At 44.4% G+C, this 21,579-nt stretch overlaps 1 protein-coding gene across 5 annotated transcripts in view; it reads right to left on the reverse strand.

The window, feature by feature from the left end:
• RREB1 (ras responsive element binding protein 1) overlaps positions 1-21,579 on the reverse strand; it is a 124,804-nt gene that overhangs the window by 64,497 nt on the left and 38,728 nt on the right. For 3 of the 5 annotated variants that reach the window (XM_084508229.1, XM_084508232.1, XM_084508233.1), the window contains exons 2-3: positions 3,891-4,010; positions 2,420-2,622 (exon numbers count right to left, since the gene is read on the reverse strand). In XM_084508229.1, coding sequence (XP_084364355.1) covers positions 2,420-2,622; positions 3,891-4,010 — 323 coding nt within the window. Of the gene's footprint in view, positions 1-2,419; positions 2,623-3,890; positions 4,011-8,569; positions 8,696-21,579 lie in introns of all 5 variants that reach the window. The other 2 variants (XM_084508231.1, XM_084508230.1) reach the window with 1 other exon arrangement.

The raw sequence follows: 21,579 nt of genomic DNA on the forward strand, positions 1-21,579 counted from the left end.
TTTCAGAGGCTGCTTTCTAGACTGCCTGCTCTTTGCATCAGCAAATTAACAGAAGATAGAGTAATTAATGGTTCACCTTGAAGCAAAGATCAGAAACACACTATAGCTCTGCCAGAGCTGATTACTATTGAATCTGGGGTTTATTATTAACTAAAACCCAAACTTTCTCCAGTGGTCACACAGGGTACATGCTGCATACCGTAACACAGCTCAAGCAAATCAAGGGTAGCTACAACTGGACTGCTGTTGATTGACTCAATCCAGACCAAAAAAACATTAGCATCCCTACTGTAAAAGCATCCCCCCCCGGCTCACAAGTGTAAAACATGGCACTTGCCTACTTCACTGGAGCCAGGCTGGTGAAAACACACTTCCTGAACTAAAAGATTAAATTAGCAGCTAATTTGTTAGCTACTCTCAAGTTAGTCAACCTGGCAGGACTGCTCTGCATTCAGCTGATGGCAAATGCTTCGAGATTTGTACATTAGGGTTTTCTCCAGCTCAAGAAAGACCTTTGTCACATCTTGTCTTTTCTTCAAGAGCAAAGCAAATGAGAAGCTCAAATGGATGCAGGTTGATGTGAGAACACGTTTGTTAGACTATGGGTAGCCTAGAGCCAAGATAAAGTCAGCATTATAAAGAGAACCATAGACTTGGGACAAAGGTTCAGGGCAAAATGTTTCACTGCCAACTCATGGGAAACAGCAGTCAGACCCAGAAAACTAGCTGACTGTTATTATCCTTGCAATTGTACTAAGGGGCACATTCTGATCAGAATCGGAGATCTGTGTGCTGTTACACACTGAAACAATTCAGTGCTTTCATTCTGCTACTCTGAAAATGGAAATTCACTGTATTAGATGTTGCTAACCAGATTGATACCCACTTAATATTTCACATCACACTTTTATTTTCTCAGTAATGTAGCCATTTGCCCCTCTGGCAGTAACAATCTTTCAGCCTAAAAACAAATAGGCTATTTACTATGTTTTCAATGTATTTATTTATTTTTACACTGTAAGAATCCCTCTTAATCCTGTCACATTTACTCTCGAGCTTCCTTTGATTCGATGCCCATCGAAATATCAGGTGGAATAAAGGTCACCAACGCTAATAAACTTCCCTGAAGCCAAACCACATGGTGTACCAGCAGACAGCTGTGTAATAGCACCGCCACTGAGACTCGTCTGAACTCCAGTGCCTTACTTCACATGATGAAATCAAGGAACCATGGCAGCCCTTAACTGGCAACACTGCAAATAAACCTCAAAGCCAGGTGCTAGACAGTACGACCCCACAAATACAGTTGCCAGTACACTGCCCAGGCTCTTTATTTAAGAATTCCCACGTTCATTTACTGTTAACAGCTTTTAACTCCTTTTAAGCAAAAAAATTCAAGACAAGTCATAAGTCTGTCAACTGGGCAGCTACTCTGCAAGCTATTAATAAACTACTATAGGAACATCACATGAGTCATGCTTCTCAGCCTTTCTGGTCCCTGTTATATCTTGATTTATTTACAAATTCTCTGTGCTTTGCCATAAGCTTTGAAGTCAAATGGGCAAAGGGATTTGGGGTATTTCTTGCTGTTCTGTAGCACCTGCATGTGCAGGGCTTGACACAGCAGGACAGGAACATGGGTATCAATAATCACAGCTTTAACAGTCTCCTTTCACTTTTCTAGACCACTATTGCAATCAACTGATGCCATCAACTGGTAAATTGAAAAAAAAAAGATAAAAACTACATATATTTGCTCCCTAAGATTTATACAAAGCATTCTGCAATAGCTCTTCATACTTTCATTAACAATGAAGTAAGGGCTCCTTACAGTACAATTGTGTGAACTGAGCACCCCGATGGACCTTTCATTCCAGCACCACCTTTAACCTTCAGTCACTTGGGTCTTCCCCTGGAGCAATCACACACCTCATGAAGCCACCCCCACAACAGCTGAGCCAAGCCCCACAGCCCCCTGCCAGACCACCCTGCTCCTTCTCTGAGCAAGTTCAGTTCCTGCTACTTCTTTTCTCCTAGGTTAATGGAACAAACTGGTCTCCCAACAAATCTCACAAATGCAAGAGCCTGGATAACAGATGTGGCAGGGAAAATGTGGCAATTTTGGCTTTGCCTCTGCTGTTGTCATCTGGCAGATCAGCCTGCCCACTGTATGATATGGGAGCGTGTGCTCCAATGTTTTACATGTGAATCCAAGCAAGTGGACCCCTTCCACCCCCAGTTTTCTGAAGTTAAGTTATGGAGGGACACAAGAAAACATCCATATAGGAGCAATGGCAGAGGCAAAGCATACCCACTGAAAGAAAAACAGACAAAACCATCAACAAAACATAATTACATTTTATCACTTCCCATGCAGCTGTCTGAATTCCCTTCGTCCACTGCACTTGGGCTTACATACCTGATTCCTCCTGCCAATCCGATTTGGTGCAGGAGACTTGGAGGGGGATTTAACATTTTGAGAGTTCCCGCCATTTTCAGCTATCTTCCCCACATTCATTACTGCTGACATCATGGCGTCAATGGAGGACAAGTCCGCTCCGTCCAAACTGTTTGGTGAACTTGGTGATACCTTGTAACTGTTTAAGGTTTCCAGCTGCTTCTCTGGAATTAAAAACAAAAACACACACAGGAGTTGCTAGGTCATCTGAAAGAAAACAAATCCTCACAGTATTTTCAGCTGCCTGTACCTTGCACCACACTGTTTGATCTTCATGGACCATATACAATGGCCCATAATAATTGGAGGTTTTCTTGTAAAAGTTTCTTATACTGGAATGTGTAGGTTAAGGTGTGCATTTCTTCTCACAGAACATCCATGTTATCTTGATTTTCAACCTTAATTGAGTATGGCACATATGGAGCGATTTACCTTAAATTCTCTTGCTATAAAATGGTATTATTTGTGGTACCTAGTGATCACAATGAACTATTAGAGCAGTACTGATGAATGCACACGCCGGCAAACACAGTCATCCAAACAAGCATGTGTTTTGAGCAGAACTGCACAATTAAGGCATTAGTAACACAGCAAAGGATACTGGGTTCTCAGCCTAGCATAGCTTAAGCCAGCTCTGCATATGAGTAAACTAAATTAGCAAAAATCCAACCCCAAATCCCCTAAAATGCCTCTTTACTGCCACAGCTGTCATCAATGTAAAGTTGTTTTCTTTTTGGTCTACCAACTCCTATCAGTCCATGGAGTATGTATTACATCCACGACTAATGTTGCCTTGCAGGCAAAGCTGTTCAGATTCAGACTTCTCCATCATGTTCTCTATCTAGTGCATTGAACATATAGGTAAGGCCCTCCACTTTCCTCTTTCGGAGTTTGAAAAGGAGAATGTTTTCAAACTAAATGCTCCTTTCCCTGAAAAGGAGTCTCCCAGCTGAACAGAAACACCCTGTGAGTCTACTGCTCTGTCATCTCAGGTGGACAGCACAGGATCTTAATGTGTGTTGTGAGAGTCACTCTAACACAAGAGGATGTGAGGGTGAACAAGGAGGAAAATGTTTGTGAACATTTGATCTCTGCATAATACTGTCTTTGAAAGATAAGCTTGAGCATTATAAACAGGTGTTTTTTGAGGCTAAGTAATGTGGTGCCAAGTTACTTGGAGCCAAGAAAATTTTAGTTTGGAAGCCTGCAGTGGTAGTTGAGAATTTATGTGCCCATGCTTCTGCTCAGCATATACTCTTCACACAGATAAAGGTTAGGGATGGGGAGAGAAATGTATGCACCAGTGCCTCTGCTCAATGTGTATTACACCCTTCACACAGATAAGGGTTATGGATTGGGTAAGAAATATTTCTACAAGCTTTAATCAATGTCCTAAATTAGAGAGTTACTCAGAGCTAGTCAAACCAGTTACCTTCATTTTTATCCCCTGATTGACTGAGGCTCTCTTCTTGATTGCTGGTCTCCTCAGTTAGTGTAGTAGGTTTAGTAGCGTCAGGCTCTTCAGCCTCTTCTTCAGCAGCACCCTCTAGCACTAGGTGATGGAGATGGAGACAGAGAGAAAGGGATTAAGTTTTGCTGGAAGACGTTTTAGCAAAGTAAGACTACAATCCCTCAGTTTGAGAGCTCTCCCAATGGGTACGTAGGTTTGATGACGGAAGCACGTAAACAGCCAGCACAGCGCAGCCAAGCGCCTGCCCCCAGGAGTGGCCTGGCACGAGATACAGCTGCACGAGATAGATCTGCCTCTGCTGGAAACCAGGCAAACAAAGCGAGGAAACCCTCCCAACATGGTCCCCAGTATTCATCCAGAAAAAAAAAGGAGGAGGAAACAAAGGAGAGAACAAGCCAGCACATCACTGACAGTTGTGATATCTGGTTAGGAGGCTGGAAGAACATTCTGCAGCTAAAGATACAATAAGTAATTTGTTTTCATTCATGAATATCCCACCCTCCTATTTCTCTTCTTGAAGGATTAACATTTACTCCAATAGAAGACTTCATGGTGACCGTATTCCTTCCAGCAGCGGTGAAATGACTACTGAGGTTTCTGGGCCCATTTGGCACATTCCTCACACCCACTGCCCAAGGGCTTTAGGTGAGCTGAAGACATAAGCAACCACCATATTTGCTGACAGAACTTCTCCACGCCCCTTTCTGAAACCACAACCTTATCATGCTATCGTTGGGGTTTCAGGAAGGATGCCTGTTCTGGCTGGAGAATGATAGGGCAGCTGAACACCATTTTGAGAGGTGATGGTGAACGATCGGCACAGGAGAAAGAGAGGAGTTCTTGCCTTGTGGCACCCATGTTGATAGCCTCTGAAAAAGGTCATTTGTAATATTGAAAGATACTAATACATTTTTAATGGAGAAATACACCTTTATAACTTTACAAGCAAAATGGTTCATTGCGTAAATTAACACACTGTGGACATTGCATCATCTCAGATTTCCAGATTGCATCCAGCAGACTTAATACAGATTTCCCTTTTTTTCAGAAAGCACAGGCCTTCAGTCTCAAACTGGGGTTGACGGGGTTTCTTCCTTTTAAAAAACATGCTCTCTAGGGTGACATGCAAATCGGTCACTCACATAACACTTCCAAATGCTTTCTGAACAGCATTTGCAAACAAGAAATCACAGCATCCTAACTGTTAACACTTCACAGTGCACACCAAAAGGCAGACAAAGAGAAAAGGCCCAGCTTCTGCTCTCTTGACTTGTGTCAAGCAGATCCTTATTTCACCCAACACAAGAAAAAGCAATAGGCTCAAGCTCCCTATAGTTAACTGCCTACCTTCTTGGGAGCTGCACACGGGTGAATGGTTTGACACAGTGAACCAGCACAGGATAGAGCCAAAATGCAGGACCTGACTAAGGCTAGACTAAGGCTCTAGATAACATTAACTTCTTAAAACAGCATTTTTGGTTAAAGTCTCCAAAAACTGACAAAAAGACCATTTTGATGCTATCCTAAACAATTTAAGTTAATTTTTCCCTGGTCATTTTTGTATTTTTCTGCTAAGCAAAACACTAGTGTTCCCTATGATGGCAGGGACTGCCTGATTCAAAGAGAAGCCAAGCATCCATCCTTCTGTATTTTCTCCAGCAAGCACAAGAGCTATTGATTTGTTAGGGTCTTTAAAAAAGGTTCATCTTATTCCAGAGCAACACAGTCATTTATTTTTTTGTTCTTTTTAACCGCTTATGTGGTAGCTGGCTTAATCTTGAATAGAACAAACACTATAGTTATTTTCAAGACTGGTATAAATATTCTAAGTTGCTGCTATATCTGCTTAGTACCACCATTTTAAATTATTTGGAGGGATTGCTGTCAAAATTAATGCAAATAAGCGTTTCAGCACTTAAAAACAAACAAGCAAACCAACCAAAAAAACAAAACCAAAACAAAAAAACCCTCTTCCTTCCAAAGTAGACCTATTTTTTTCTCTTTCAGTCGATACCAATAACATTAATATTATCACTGTTACATCCTGGAAAAAGTTAACCTGTTGTATAAGTGTGAAGACTGCTGTGTCAGTGAAGGTAACTTTAAAATTGCTGAGGATCTTCCCAGAGTACTGGAGTCAGAATTCCTAGTGATGGTTTTAGTGAGAGTGAAAACGTGACTTTTTCATCAAAAAGAGAAGAGGCAGGCATACAGGCACACATTAAGAAACCTACCTCCTGATTTTGAAACACCTGCCAGCCTGCTTTCTGTTCTTCTTTCAGGAGGAAAATTTTGTATTTGTGCTATTACAGCCTTTCACAATTTCTATGAATCAACAGCTATTTTATTTCTGAATCTAAAACATCTTACTGCTAATGCAAACAACAGACCTTGTTTTTAAAATTGTTTTCAATACATTAAAATTTTCCTAATTTATAAGCAGTTGGAAAAAATCCTTAAATTATCAAAAAAAAATAGATTTATGCATGTTTTTATTTACATATGTATTTTCCATTTTCTTGCACAAAATAAAAATGTGCCTCTGAAACAAAGACAACTGCATGAGCAGCACGCACCAATTTCAGAAGCCTAACTTTCTATTTGCAATAGGATATAGGAACAATAAGGATACTGGGCCAAATCACTCCTTCCTGTGGGAAAACCCATGGCAGAAAGCCTTCAGGCAGGAACATACTGAGAGGTTTCTCTAGCAGATTTTTTTTTTTTTTTTTTTTTTAATAAATGCATCACTGAGGATGGGGAAATGTTTTTTTTCCACAGACCTAAGAAACCCAGGGAATCTGTGAGGCAGCGACCAGCATGGATGCCCTGCACCAGGCTGCCTGCAGGACTGCAAGCCTTCTCAGCTCACAGTGGAGGCCTCAGCGCAGAGGCCGTGCTGATGGAGCCTCCTTCCTCCCTTTCCCCAAAAGAGAACAAAGACCTCCAGGAAAGAGGGACAAACAGGAAACAGGCTGGCAAACAGTGCGGCCTCAGGTTGCATTCAACATCTGACCAGAGCCTCTAGGAAACAGGGAAGTGGTCACGAGCATTCAAGTCATCTTCTACTTTGATGAACCCCCCCCCCCCCGAGTCATCCTCTCTTATGAAAGCAGAGAGTGCTAAGACATGTGAGGAGAAAAAACAAAACAAACAACAACAACAACAAAAAAACACAATACAAAATCCCCACAGCCCGCTTTGCCGGCCATATCAAGAGACCTGGCTCCCTCCATGTGATGCTGTTTCTAAAACCATGTAACTGGGGCAACTGCAATCCCACTGAGAAACCTGAGGGGCCTTCAGCTCCTCCTCCTGCCAGAGGCCCACCCCTGATGCTGCACATAACCAGCTAATGGGAGAGTCATCGAGAAAGCAGAGGGCTCACCACCAAAAAAAAAAAAAAAAAAGCCTTGTTGCTTCCCATTCAGTCTGTACAGGAAGACACTTGCTAGACCTATTTCCTCCTCTGGGATAAAGTGTGTCCACTGTACTAAGCACATCAGCAGTTATTTATATTTAATTTTCTTGTTTGAAGACCACTCTCAACAGCTATATCTGCTTCTCCTTCTGGTGAAGAGCATCACAGACGAAGCAAAAAGGAGAACACAGGCCACAAGGGAAGGAAGAAGAAAGGAGAAGAGATGATGAGTCTTCAGAGTCACAGTCACTTGACTTGCCAGCCAGAGGTGGCTATACAAGCGTGGAGCTGGTACAAGTCTCTGCTCCAGTTTGCTCCACTGTCCCTGCACATGAGCTCTCCCTTCGGAATAGATAGGAAGAAATACACAATACAGGCAAGGAGGGGGAAAACCTTGCGTGTAGCACAAAGCTGCTCATTGTTCTGCCCTAAAAAAACAGTCCACATCAACGTTAAAGTAGAAGCCATGCACTAATTGGGCCAGGGAAAGATTAACACTCTCCGCCAAATACTTTTATTGGTTTCATTAAACATGCCGCAGTACGTAGTACAGAACACGGTGGGAGGAGGAGAAATGGGGGAAACAAATGACAGTTTGAGGAATGCACCCCCCCACACACACGCATTTCAAACCACGTTCTCCCATGAGGCCAAAACAGGAATCCTGAGCCTTCCTCATCATTTCCATCTTAGCAATGCTATTAGCTTATTCAAGGCTTTCCCGCTGTTTTTTTTTTTTTTTTCTTTTTTCTTTTTTCTTTTTTTTTCCCCTTAGTGGTAGAAAAAAACACAAGGATCATTTAAATGAAGGCCAGAACTTCTAGTATACAAATTTAGACAAGAACAGAACTTCAAAGAGGGATATCACATTTGAATAAACAAAAGTTTATGGTTTACCCTTGAGATTATAATACCTGAGAACTGCTACACCACTTTCAAAAATGTTTCTGATGCACTGGTCTCGCACCAAGTTTCTACCCGGAGGAGCAGATTTTCTTCCCAGGGCACGAGGTGACACTCCCAAGCACAAACAGCTACTCCCACCCCCAGAGATGTGCACATTGCTCCAACTACTTTTTGAATGTGATTTTGCTTCAAAGATGGCAGGAAGGAAAGAGGGTGAAAATGCGTTGTGTGGGAAGAAAAAAGGGTTAATGGTATTCAAAGCCACTGCCTCAAGGCAAAGGAAAACCAAAAGAAGAAAGTTTTCCCAACTGACCTTTTTAATACCAACTCTGCCCTTGCTACTGAAGTGTTGGTGCTGACTCGGCACCCCAGCGGTAGAGAATTATACTGGCAGCGTCACCTCACTGTCACCACTGCTGGAGCACCAGTACAGAGCAGCCTACGGGGAAAGGAAGACAAGCATAAAAAAAAAAGACAGTGGCACGGGAATATTTGGTGGTCGTTTGTTCACTTAGTATTTGGAAAAAAACAGACACTAAGAATATTACCCCAATGTTTTTGAACTTGTACCTCTAACTACAATCTTCTTCTGGGGACCATGGGGGGGGACCAAGGGGAAGCCAAGACCACAAACCTTCAAAAACACCAACCAAAGAGAGCTATATCTCTGGAAAGGCACTCTCGGAGCACTAAAAGACAGATTGCTCATCTTCCTATTTAACCTCTTGGAGCTACTACCGATACAGTTGTTTTACCTGTGTTAGCATACCTTGCCCTGAAAAATAACCCTACAACCCACCATGGCCATATGCCTCTTCTTATTTAACACAGACACAGACAGATATGCACAGACACTGAATAAACAAGTGAAGCACATGCTCACGGACATGCTTTAAAGCAGAGCTGGGGAGCACCACCTGTTTGCAGGGCAGGGCAGGGGAGGAAGCACCAAAGGAGCAAGAAGACCCCTGTGTATACAGATTACTTTGCACGCTGTTGTTACAACACCTAACTGCCAGCCTAAATTTTGAATATTCAAGTATGTTTAATCCTCTGGTTTTATTCCTTTGCAAGCACGATGAGATATGCAAGCGTATTTAGTTTATATGCAGGTTTTGAAATCCATGTCTGGATGACTTATTGAACGTTAGTGGTCCTCAGGACTTTGACTTAGCTGACCGAAAGCATCTCTCATAAAACACACTGGAATTTGAACTCTGTTACTGCCTTAAGTGAACTGCAGCTCTGAATCATCATGATACCCTGGTACTGTGCTGATAAAGTCACACTGAAAACAAGGAAGCTACACTAATCTAACAGGCAGATGCTGTACTGGCAAAGAGAGGCTTCCTGGATGCAATGCTTCTGTATTTTCCAACTGGTTTACAGCAATACAAGGAGACACTAGACAGCATTAATATAAGACGCATTCATACCTGTCTCCTTGGCCCCGCACTCAGCTTTCTAACTTACACAGCATCCCCCCATTTGTTTCTTTCACAATGGCTGTGTGCTGTGGGAATCGCAGCTCACACAACAGCCTGTGGTCTTGCTAGGCTAGAAAAGAGAAGCGAGGCACATGCTGCTCGAGAGTGAAAGCAAAATCTGACAGCCCCCAGGCCCCTGATGGGAAAGCCTAGTCCTCTGCCAGCATGCTCTGCAACTCCAGGGGTTCAGTCTGAGCCTGCACGAGCACCTCTCCAGCATCACCATGCCCAGGATGGCCATGCCACACAACACGCACAGCCCTGCAGGAGCTGCAACCCCCCCTTGTTTTGTCTGACCAGCTGCTGAAAAATTTTGAGATTGCCTAACGCCTTATCCCTCCTCCCCCATATCAAAGATGTGTCTAAAAGCTGTTCCTCATCCTCACCGTTTGTATCAGCTTGCGGGCTAGCACCTGGCCCTCCAGGAAGCCTTTGTCACCAAACTGCAGTCAGCTTTGAGAACTTGTTCAGGCAAAAAGGACACTGAGATTTGAAGACAGCTTAACAAACTTGGGGCCACGAGAGCCGGTTTCAGACACATGCAAAAAAATGAAGTCGGGAAAACAGCGAAGTAATGCAAGCAGCTGTAAACAGACGTCCCTCCACTCCTTCCCGTGTACAAACGCCCCTCCATCCCCATCCTTGCCAGCTCCCTGTGCACCATCAGGGTGCAAAGAGGCCTCTGGGGAGGGATTCAGCTCCCCAAAATGCGGCCAAGGGAGCACGCCGGGCAAGGCGGGCCTTCGGCACTACCCAGAGCGTCCCCTCCCCTGCTCCCTCCCCGCGTGCCGAGGAGGGACACAAAAGCAATACTGTCTGTCCTTATAAGCTCTGCTTTGCATGTGTTCGGCAAGCTAGGACAGCTGTGTGGACGGCTCGCAGAGTTCCAGGAAGTTGATGTGTTTCTTGGCTTCGACTCCAGTTTATTTGCCTTAGATGAAGTGGCGACCCAAGAAAGTCCCTTCGCATCCCCCCGGGCGGGCAAGCCGCAAGACGGCGGCGTGCCTTGAGACACGGCGCAGGGTCTCTCCCCGGACCGATGGGCCTTCCCCAGCCCAGCCACCACGGCCCTCCCTTGGGCCGGGACTGGCTCACGTCCCGCTGGGCGAGGAGACACCGTGGGACGTGGTGCAGGAGAGCGTGGGAGCCCGGGACCGCGATCCCCTGGCAGCGCCAGGGCCTGGAGGACCCAGCCCCGAAGGCGTGAGCGATGCCGGGCTGGCGTGAAGGAGAAAGCAGGCCGGGCACGCAGTGCCGCACCATCCGCTGCAACAGATGCTACCCAAAAGGAGCTGAGGAAAACTCAGGAAAATTTAGCGGTGCAGGAGCCCGAAATGGTGACCAGCAGGCACCCCTCGGCCTTGCATGTCCCCCTGCTGAGATGGGAGCTGAGCCCCTCCAGCAGCCCTTGGGGAAGCAAAACCTCACTCGCTGCTGCTGCTGCTGCCTGAGAGAGGGGCAAGGGATGTAAAATGAGGAAACAATCTGAAGCGAAGCAAGTAGAAAGCCCTGTGGGTTTTTCTTTTTCTTTTTACATTTTTGCCTTGTGCTGAGAAGAAGAATCTCAACACAGCCAAACCCAGTAAACTTAAAACCCTGGGGGAAAGAAAGAAACAAACAAAAAAAGCTACACATTGATGTGCCATAACCTAGACAGCTAAGCAAGCACTGTGCTGAGAGAACGGGATGCTTGCCCAAGAGTCTGAGGGGTGAGCTAGATGGACTGCACTTGGGAAAGCCAGATGGAAAACATTTCAGAGTACGAAAGAAAAGCCACCTCCCCTCCAGCCAAGGCAAACTGCAGCACCCCTCGACTCCGATGAAGAAAAGGATGCAAGGACGGGGCGCGGGCAAAACGGGACACTCAACTCTGCCGGGTAGCTGTGACGGAGATGCTGGCATCCCCGACAATATATGGCCAGTCTAAACCACGGGATGTCTTGTCCTTTTAAGGTGGGCCAAAAGCAAGCATCTGTGCAGCAGCAGCACAGCCCGAGCCTGCAATCAATAGCCCCTGGTGTCGCTTAAAAAAACAGGGGCTTCTGTGCCTTACCAACTGGCTGTGCAGATGCCCAGGCACACACCCGGCAGGGAGACAAGCAGTCTGGTTGTTCCTCCTCGCAGCATCACAGAAAGAAGAAGGAACAGTAACAGTGAGAGGAAGAAAAGCCACAAAACGCCGCCGCTGTGCCGCTCTCTGGCAATCGGTGCCTGCAGCTGTTGGGGCAGGAGGGGGGGCCCGGCCCCAGCCCTCGCCCCTGCGGCCCTGATGGCCAACAGCTTGGCCAAGGGCAGCCTCGGACCCGCGGCTCTGGGCGAAGGTCCCAGGCAAAGCTCTGGAGGAAAGTGCTAGGAGAAACGAGCAAATGTTTCGCTCCTTCACGCCTGTTCTTTGCACGTAGCTGGAGCCGTGTGTGTGCAGCAGGACAGGTTTGGAAAGGATTAGAGAGGCAGGATGAATCACGCAGAGGAAGGCACAGAAAATCTCCTGTGCCAGTGCCCTGTTTCTTGCATAGCACCCTGGTTACGATCCTCTTCCTCCAGGGACGGATTTAAAGAAGGCTTCACTGAGGCGAGTTTACAAAAAGTGTTCTGAAAACAGGGCATGCTAAACCAGGAAAAGACATTTTCCTTTTGCACTATGTCCTGCATGGAGTTTTGCCACTGTAAGTGCATCCACACGCAGCAACGTTCCTTGTGTAGGCAAGCCCAGAGGGGACAGCATCAGCTCACTTACTGCATCCTTTGCAGCCTGACAGTGCTGGTTGTGAGGGAGATGCCAGCACACTCCGCATGCAGCACCTTACCAGGTAGAGTGTCAAAGCACTCTACACCTCACAGGGTAACACAGTAAAATGATGCGCGACGTGAAAAGAAAGACGGAAATTACAGGGATTAAAACTCATTTCCTGGTGGTGGTGTTGTCAACCATCACGATTTTATCATGAGCCCTGTAAAAATCTGATGGTATTACATTACTGCACAAGAATCTCAAACTTTTTTTTTTTAAGCAAAAGTTCTAGTTTTCCGGGTTGTGGAGAAAGGTCAGAAACATTAGATGCTCGACAAAATATAAAAAACAAACCAAGGTGAATGGTTTTGTATCTTAAAGGCTCAAGTTTTTAAGGATAATCATGACCTCAGATGTTAAACCTGAATTAACACACAGATATCAACATGGAGTCTTTTCTTTGTACAGTGTGGTTTGTACCCTGTAACATACACCCTCCAAAACTAAAATGGCTTTTTTTTTCTTTCTTTTTTTTTTTTTTTATTTATTTAAGAGGGAACAGAATCTCTACATCTCGGCACGTTTCTAACTTTTTATTTAAAAGCCAACACAGCTGCACTCTAATGCTACTTAAAGATGAGAGCCTCTACCAAATTACCAAACTCGTTTTAAGCAGAAAGGGAATCAACATGCAAATGTTTTGCAGAGAGAATGATTCAAGAGTTTGCAGCTCTTCTTGCTGCTCTTTTCCAGGGAGCATGACTTGCTGACAGGATTAACTACTGCCAGGCTCACGAAGCTGGGAGACAGCTGCCACATGGCAGCCATTTATTACAAAGCTCCACTCCTCTAAAGTTAGGCAAGGCAGACAATTTCATCTGTGTTATCAGCAGGGTTTCTCTGCTCCACAGGCTTTAGTGACTAGGCTTTTTCTAAACAAACACCTCCTTTTCTCCCTCACCTTGTTAACATCATTATCTTCCTGTCTTCTGTATCTGGTCAGCACAGGAACTATTCCCTCTATCACACTTTCCAAACAAACAAACAAAAAAATCTATAACCAAGACAATTTAAAATGTTCAAACACACACACACACACTGAAAGAGATTTTTAATTAGAAGGTTTTAGTTTGACATTTTAGGAGGGAAAACCACATGTCACAAGGAGGAAAGAGAGATGTGCTGGAGCAAAGGGAGTCAGAAGTCTTTTGCACAAACCTCATTCTTTTTAACGTCAGCCTCCAGTGCAATATCCAACACAACTACACAGCTTTTTCATGAGCAAGACAACCTGTAGCGCTCCTCGTATCCCCACACCAGGCAGACCCTGCACGGACTCACAAGCCAAAGCCACCCTCCTGCACTGCACTGCACAAGACACAACAGGTTTTAAGTCAACCACCTCCTACAATCTGCTAAAGACCAGAAACACATATATGCCATCTACATCTCCAGGTGATGCTAAGTTTAGATGACCATTGGATACTGTTCTCCCACTATTTTCAAGCAGAGACAAGAGATACAAGCTAGGTGTTCAATTTTACCTGGAGTGTTCTAATTCAATGTTTGCCGTAGATGCTGGAGTACCAGAAATCACTCAAACTGAGGCTTATTGCCTCCTGAAGGTGAAGGAAGAACCCAGCCTTAAGAAAAATACCTCTCTCCATCGCTGATGAACAAGTTGCTGCAGCCCTGTGCGCACACCCACCGGCTTATACCAGCTGGGCAGGTAGCCTCCAGGGTTGTTTGTGGAGCTCTAAATTCTGAAATACAGTGTTTGCTTCTTGTTTTAGTTAGGTAAATTAGTTACAGCAGTAGACGGTGCTGGCAAGCAGGCAAAGCTGAGATCCTCACAGGAGAGCCAGCAGGGAAATTTTAAACAGCAGAACTACTTGTCAGTGGTATTCTTCAGTACGAGTTTTCATTCTATTTTGAAGTAAACACAGTGAAACTAACCTGTGGGAGGTGCTTCCTGCACACTGACAAAATGAAACAGCATCTGTCAATTTTCATAGAGTGCAGCACACATGCCAAACAAGAGCACAGAAATCCAGATCTACAGTTTTTTATGGAATTCAGAAGTCCCTCAGCTTTATCAGATGAGTACAAGAAGCCTCCTCAGAAAAGACATCTCTCTATCTAATCTGAAAAAGATGCATACTAAAACCAAGAATTGCCTACACACTCACAAACATAAATCCCCCTTCATCCACAACCACATCCAGCTGCTGACCTTCTACGTTCCTTGTAATATAGCTTTTGCTCTGGGACTTTAAAAGCCTAGCAGGCATTTCAAAAGGATTTTACAAAGTACACAGGCCCGGCCTTGTAAAAGCTCATGAGGAATCCATGGAGGTCATCATGGAGCTTAGACAGTCTGCAAACAGCATAATCCACGTGAGGTGGTGAGGTAAGGAATGACCAAAGTCGGGCGGATAGGCCTGAAGATTTCTGCAGCAACTGGCTCCTCCAACAATGCTGTAGCCCCTGGAGGAAACGCCTGCTGATCTTCAAAGCTCTTCAGTGGGAACAGTCTTAAGTTTTCTGAACACGAGCATTCCGGTGGAAAGGCCACAAGCCTCGTACACACGCAGAGAAAAACAAAAAATCAAAGTAAACAAACAAAAAAAAAATCCGCTAAGGTTAGTAACTGCAAATACCAGCAAGACTGACCCTCTATTCCACAATAAGCTGTCAGATCCACACAGCAAAGTTTTGATGCTCCTCGGCACCACAGCCACAGGGATTAAGCAGCAGTTTACAACCTCTGCAGCTTTCTTTTGTTTATTACGGGCAGTGCTCCCCATGTGTAGACTTCTGGAATGCAATACTCAGTTGTTCAGCTTAAGAGGGATGCTGCAGCCTGTAGGTGCACAAGGTATCCACTGTAACTCCGCCAAGACCACTGCAGTGTAGACCCGTAGGCAGAATTTTAGGCACAGCCCTCAGTTGGCTGACGGGCTGCACAAGTGAGTATGAGTAAAGGGGAGTCTGGACACCTGCACACTGCAAAGAATTGTAGGAAGTTTATTTCAGGAAAGCTGGGGAAAAAAAAAAAAAAAAAAAGAGAGAGAGAGAAGGAAAACAGACAAAATTGTGAACAGGTTTCTTCACTAAGTGAAGTTTCAAGTTGCTATTCCTCCAGCCAAAAACGTCTGCTGCTGGTCCAAAATCATTCTTCTCTTCCAAAAAAACAATTTCACTTCTAGCGCTTCACACATTACCATCAAACAGATGACACAGACAATTCTTCCCACAATTTATGTATGAAAAGGGCAGCTTATTTCCTTCTGCTCACTCCCATTGACATGTAAGATTGCACACCAAAACATTAATCTGGAACAAAGTAGCATGAATTATGCAAAGGTTCAACCCGATTCTCTACTAGTTGCTGATGTTAACCATAGAAAAAAAATGACCAACAACACGTGCAAACAAAAATATCAACCAAGTGACCTGTGCATCCACTCATGGCCACCCCAATTCAACAGCAGAAGAGCAACAGTTCGCTAAGTGGAGCCCTGACCAATTGCTTTCACATGTGCACACATAGCAAAGCAACACTAAAGTATTAGAATCAAACTTGTGATACTGAAATTCATACTTATTTTCATGAGTGATGTTCTCACATGAACATTTTCTTGTTCATATACATACACACCCACACAGCCATTTTCCTTTAATTCTAAAAACGAAATCACCTTGCTTTACAGTTATAAGCCAGTCCATATTATGGCAATATATACATGTTTACACCAATCTTGCTGAGGTCATTTAGGATCTATTCCATGACAAGAGGTAAACAAGAACAAAAGTGTTTTAAGAGAGCCAAAAAAAGAAACGATAATCATTGGAGGTGGTTCTCTGAATGGGGTACAACTCTTTAAAGGCACAAACAGTATTGCTACCTAACTGACAGATCTCATCCTCCAAACTTCACAGAAAATGGATGTTAATTCCAAGCAAAAGTAAAGGATGAAGAAAACTTCAATGCCAGAATTCACACTTTCAGTCAGATACTAAATAGCAGGAGCTATTTTCCACTTCCAGTTCAGACATTATTGCTCTGTATTGCTTTATAAAGCCTTCTGAAGCTCAACTGTTCAGTATAAAGAGGTACATGGGAAGAAAACAAGAAATTAGGAGCAGTCTCACCTGTTGAGCAGAGAAGTGCATATTTGAATGAGTTAAAACAAGAAACTAAAAGGAGAAAGAAAAAAAAAACACCAGCCAAATAAATAATTTTTCACGGTAAGGTGAAAAACTTTTCTCAGCCTACCCACTCATTTCACACATGGTAATGTGGAAGTACCATTCTACCAAAAATTAGAAGACAGTCACCAGATTTGTTTCCCTTGTTCGTTCATCTGAACTTCAAACAGGGTTTCTGAAGCTAGAAGATTTTACCAGCCCAGCTTACTGACAGCTGAAGACAGAAAGGAGGCCTTTCCTCATTTGTTAGGGTCTTGCATGACATGGAGACTACGGAGGTAGACACTTCCATAAACAGAAGCAGCAGCAGCAACATGTTCAGCATATTTCACACCGAACTTGAAATGTTATTCAATACACATCTGACAGAAGAAAAAAAAAAAAAGCTGGCAACTTCAAAAGTTCCTCAGCACATATAGCCCTTTAAAACTCCCTGAAAACACCAAAGCATGGATAATTTCTGAAATAGCAAGCTCTTTAAAATAAGCAAGCTCCTGAAAGGGTGGGGTAGTTGGGAGGGTTATCACACCTCTGGGGGAAGTCAGAGGCTCTATCTCGGCAGCATTTCATTCCTTCATATACCCTGGGGACTGATTAGTTCATGATAAGCAATTAGGCACCCCAGGGAGGGCAGTTAACTGTCTTACCAAAACAAAAAGGCTGCACAAATGTAAGTCTCACTAGATTAAAGAATCTCTATCTGAAGAACAGCAAATTTGTGTTTGTTCCCTTCTACTGGAACTAGCAAAGATTACATTTTGCCTACATATGGCACACACAGATCTTAGAAATCCCAAATTTGAGCACGTACTTGCTGCTAAATTGGTAACAAATGCTCTGAAGCATTTTCTTTCCCAAGACACCAGTGCTGTGATGCAGGAAAAAAGGGGGAGGGATGGGGGGGAGGAACACAGTAAATAGTGATTAGAAGACTTGAAATAGTAATCTCATTCAGTTAAATTTGTTTTCCTCATTGTTAAAATAGTGCCCAATCAAGGATAAGCTGCAGAAAGCGGAACCTGGAAAGGCCGTACGTGGGAGGCTCCTGCTTGCTGCGAGGCACCTATGTGTGTCATGATCCTGCCCATGTTAAACATTGATCTCCACTGAAGCCGAGGGCCGAAGTCGCCTTTCACCTGCCAACTGATGTAAAAGCTCCAACAAGCACCAGAATGACGATGCTTCTGACTTACACCAGGCCCGGTGTATTTCAAAGTACTGCGACAGCTTACAATATGAAGGAATGCTTTTCAGTAAGACGACCCCCTGTTCTTTTCTGTCCTTTTATCTTTTCTTAACAGTTTGCCATCCAGTGATAGGAGGGAACCCCAGCTGCATAGCCTGAGCTTTTATCTTCTGCTGACCATGCAACAACACAAAGCTCAGTGCTGGATTTCCTGCTGCTTGCCTAAAGGGGCTGTTCAGCTTGTTTAAATATTACTTGCCTTGGGAGCCTTGGAGTTGTGCCCAAGCACTGTACTGTATCTTCCCAGCATCCATTTCAGCATGTACTTTAAAGGTCTTTAGGTTCGATGTACTGTGCTCTCCCTCGCTACAGGAGGAGCCTGATGCCTCGAGAGAAAAAGAAAACCCATACAACTCCTCCCTCTCTCGCCGTTCCCCCCATTAATCCCCATGCCTCATTCTGACACACAGCTAACAGAAGTCCCTCTTCATCCCAAAAGCATGCAAACATATTTAGTTCAGTACACTGAACCAAATACAACCAAGGCAAAGACATTCTGGTATGAACGGCCACAGCTAGGAAGAAATCAGATGCCATGTATCACGTACAGCAAGCTATCAATGCCCCGTCAGCAAACAACCAAGAAAGTACACCAGAAGCAGGCTTTTAGGCTGAGCTGTGGTAAAGCAGCCTCTTGTCATGCTAAATTTAAGAAGTCTCCACAGTGGATTTCAGAAGTAAGAATCTTCAAACGGGACCTTCTCAGAATTTGTGGATTTAACACAAAGTCGCTTTCTTTCCTAGTTCAGCGTGGTGCTGAAAATAAACCGTGGCTTTTACAAAAGCAAGTAAGGACAATCAGCCTTTGCAGATTCTTTCAAAACCCCTCATTTTCACAATTACTGTGCCTCTGAGAGCCTGAGTTCTGGCTACAAGGTCAGCAGCAAGATAACCTTGGCCAACTGAGAAGATCTGCATCAGCCCAAGCAGGGCGCGAGGCGGCCACCCATGCAGCCACCCTGCAGGCCTCACTGCTAACTCGCCGATACGGATGGAGGAGGAGATGCAAATCCAGTTCAAAATCTATTTGTGGAAGTCGTGAACACAGATGTGCCAATAAGAAAAAAACTGTAGCCAATACCGACTGCAAGAACTGACCTGTAAGAAGACGTCTCTCTGCTGAGATGCAGGAATACATGTCCCCCACACAAGCTGATTTAGAGCTACAGCTGCAAGGAAACTCAAGGTTAGAAGTGGAAAACCGTTTTTAATCCATTCTGCTTTGCCTCAGCTTGCAGAGTACAGGCTGATTTAACCTGATGTAAGCCACGGCTGTCATTCAGAAGGAGAGACAAGCCAGTCCTCACTTCACCCCTCAGCTCCAGCTACACCTTCCCCCTCCAGCATTGTGCCAGTCCTGGCATTTGAACAGCCGCACAGTGATCTGGGATCATGGAATTGGTCACACTGTTTTGGGATGTGTGGTTTTTTGGGGGTTGTTTTTCTTTATATATGCACAGACATACAGTTTCATCAACAGCCTTCAAACAGGGTAGCTGAAGCATCGTCAAATTACACCCTCTATTTGAGTGCGGGATGAGAGACCTGAGCAAGAATGTTGTCTGTAACTCTATTCCTGCGGTGCAGCAGTACCAGGGAAAGATGAAAAGATGTCGGGGAACGAACTCACTGCCAGCTCCATCTGCAGTCCCTCCTCCTGCTCCTCCTCTCTCCCTTTGCTCCAGCTCGGAGTTCGTTTGCAGTCCTTCTGCCACTGAAGAAAACTCCTTCCACTTAAAAGTCTACCTGAAGTTCAGCTCTCCAATTAAACACAGTGAAAAGACTCTCACAATAAAATGAGCTACAACAATTAAAATGTCTGCACTGCATCTCTCCAAGGCATCCCTGGAAGAGGGCAGCAAGAGAGCAGGAGCAGTCCCAGGCAGCCAGTTAGCCATTTTCTACTTGCCTGTCCAATCTCTCCCAGATCAAGGACTGGGTGTACCTTTTGTGCAGTGCTAAGCACAAAACAAACAGAAGTCTACAGTATCTCCCTCTGGCCTCCCTCAAATTTTTCAGGGCTGAATAAAACTGCATTTTCAACCTTTTTTTGCTTGTAAACCTCTGTAAATGACCCCTTCCCCATGCACAAAGATGAAGTTATCCCCTTCCCAAAAAAGTACAACTCTTGCTTTGTTAAGCCACATCAGTAACAAAGCTGAAACAGTCTGCCACCACGTGCCACCACATGTCTCAACCAGAGCTACAGAGTACCTGGTAAGTAGGGCAAACGGCTCACCTGGAGTTCTCAGGTACTTTAGAAACAATATTTACAAACCTTGGACCCTTGGACTTAACATGCAGCGCGGTGGGAATGGCACACATGCTCCCACGCCAGCAGCTGACCACCTCCAGAGAGCGGCATTTATTGTACGGTGCATCACCTCAAGGGGATGGGGTGGGACAGAAGCGGAGAAAAGAAACCAAAGCTGCACGGAGAAAGGACGTGTTGCCTGGCTGCATGTCCTCAGGCGCTGCTAGCTCACATTGCTTGCACCATCTGATCGCTCAAAGCTAAACATGGAATGTAGGTAGCAAGTCATAACGCTGTGCAGGGCTGGAGACGTGACCCATCAGCTGTTTCTGCATTATAATTATTGCACTGGGGTACAGCAGGACCAAAAGTTTGCCTGCGCAGATTTCTGTGATGTTTTAATTTGTTAAAAATAACAATAGAGGCTGCATACCGCTTACAGATTTGAGATTACACTCGCTTTTCTGCAGGCCCAGCACACCCTGTTTAAGTCCTCAATCCTCCAGAGAAGTGGAGGGACCAGAATTATTTTGCTTTAATCAAAACAGTATTAAGAAATCAGATTTCACAGGGCTGTGATCTCCTCCCCAAGACAGAAAGGAGTTTCTAGGGAAGAAAGCAGTACCCCTGAACCATCACGCTCTGCATTTCTAAAGGGGACTTGGTCATTTCCCCTTCAAGCCACTTCTGCTCCCGTGCTTTCTCTCGCTCTCATCTTATTTTTAAAGTTTCTGCTAGTAATAAAAATATATATATATATAAAAAATAAAACCTTATTGCAATACCATCGTTTCCTTGAATTATCATATTCTCTAGTGAACTGATTAATTTTCAGAGTGATCCTGACCCTCAGCTCCCATGGGCCTCAAGTGATGCAAACGGTTTCTTTCAGCTCTTCCTCCATTTTATTTTTGTCCTAACATGCACTAACTACAAGCACAGGGCTAGGTTTTGCAACCCTGGACTGAAAATGCAAATATCTTCACTGGTACAGCTGGAAAGGAGCACTTAAATTTTAAGCAATTGGATTGTTACTCTTACGTGTTCAGAGTAAAGCAAAGCTCAAACTGTACAAGTGATTTAAACCAATACCTATTCAACATGACTTACTGTTCAGGCTTTGCCCTACGAGTGAAACTTCAGTTATTAAGAACACGATCTGTCACCCTTTGACATTAATTATAGTACGACAAGTCAGCAGAGAAACAACAAAAATTGTATTAAAGCAGACCAAGAACCTGCAGCAGTATGCGGACAAAGGGTTTATGTTAAATGAAATGTTACAGGCAACGTCAACCTTGATAGCACGGTCCCTTTCCAAACAACTGCAGGCCAGATGGATGCTCTCAAGATATTCACAGCTACTTAAAGCTCCCCATTTGAGCGTGGACTC

This window comes from Aythya ferina (genome assembly GCF_964211825.1).
Source record: "Aythya ferina genome assembly, chromosome: 2".
NCBI classification, from domain to species: Eukaryota; Metazoa; Chordata; class Aves; order Anseriformes; family Anatidae; genus Aythya; species Aythya ferina.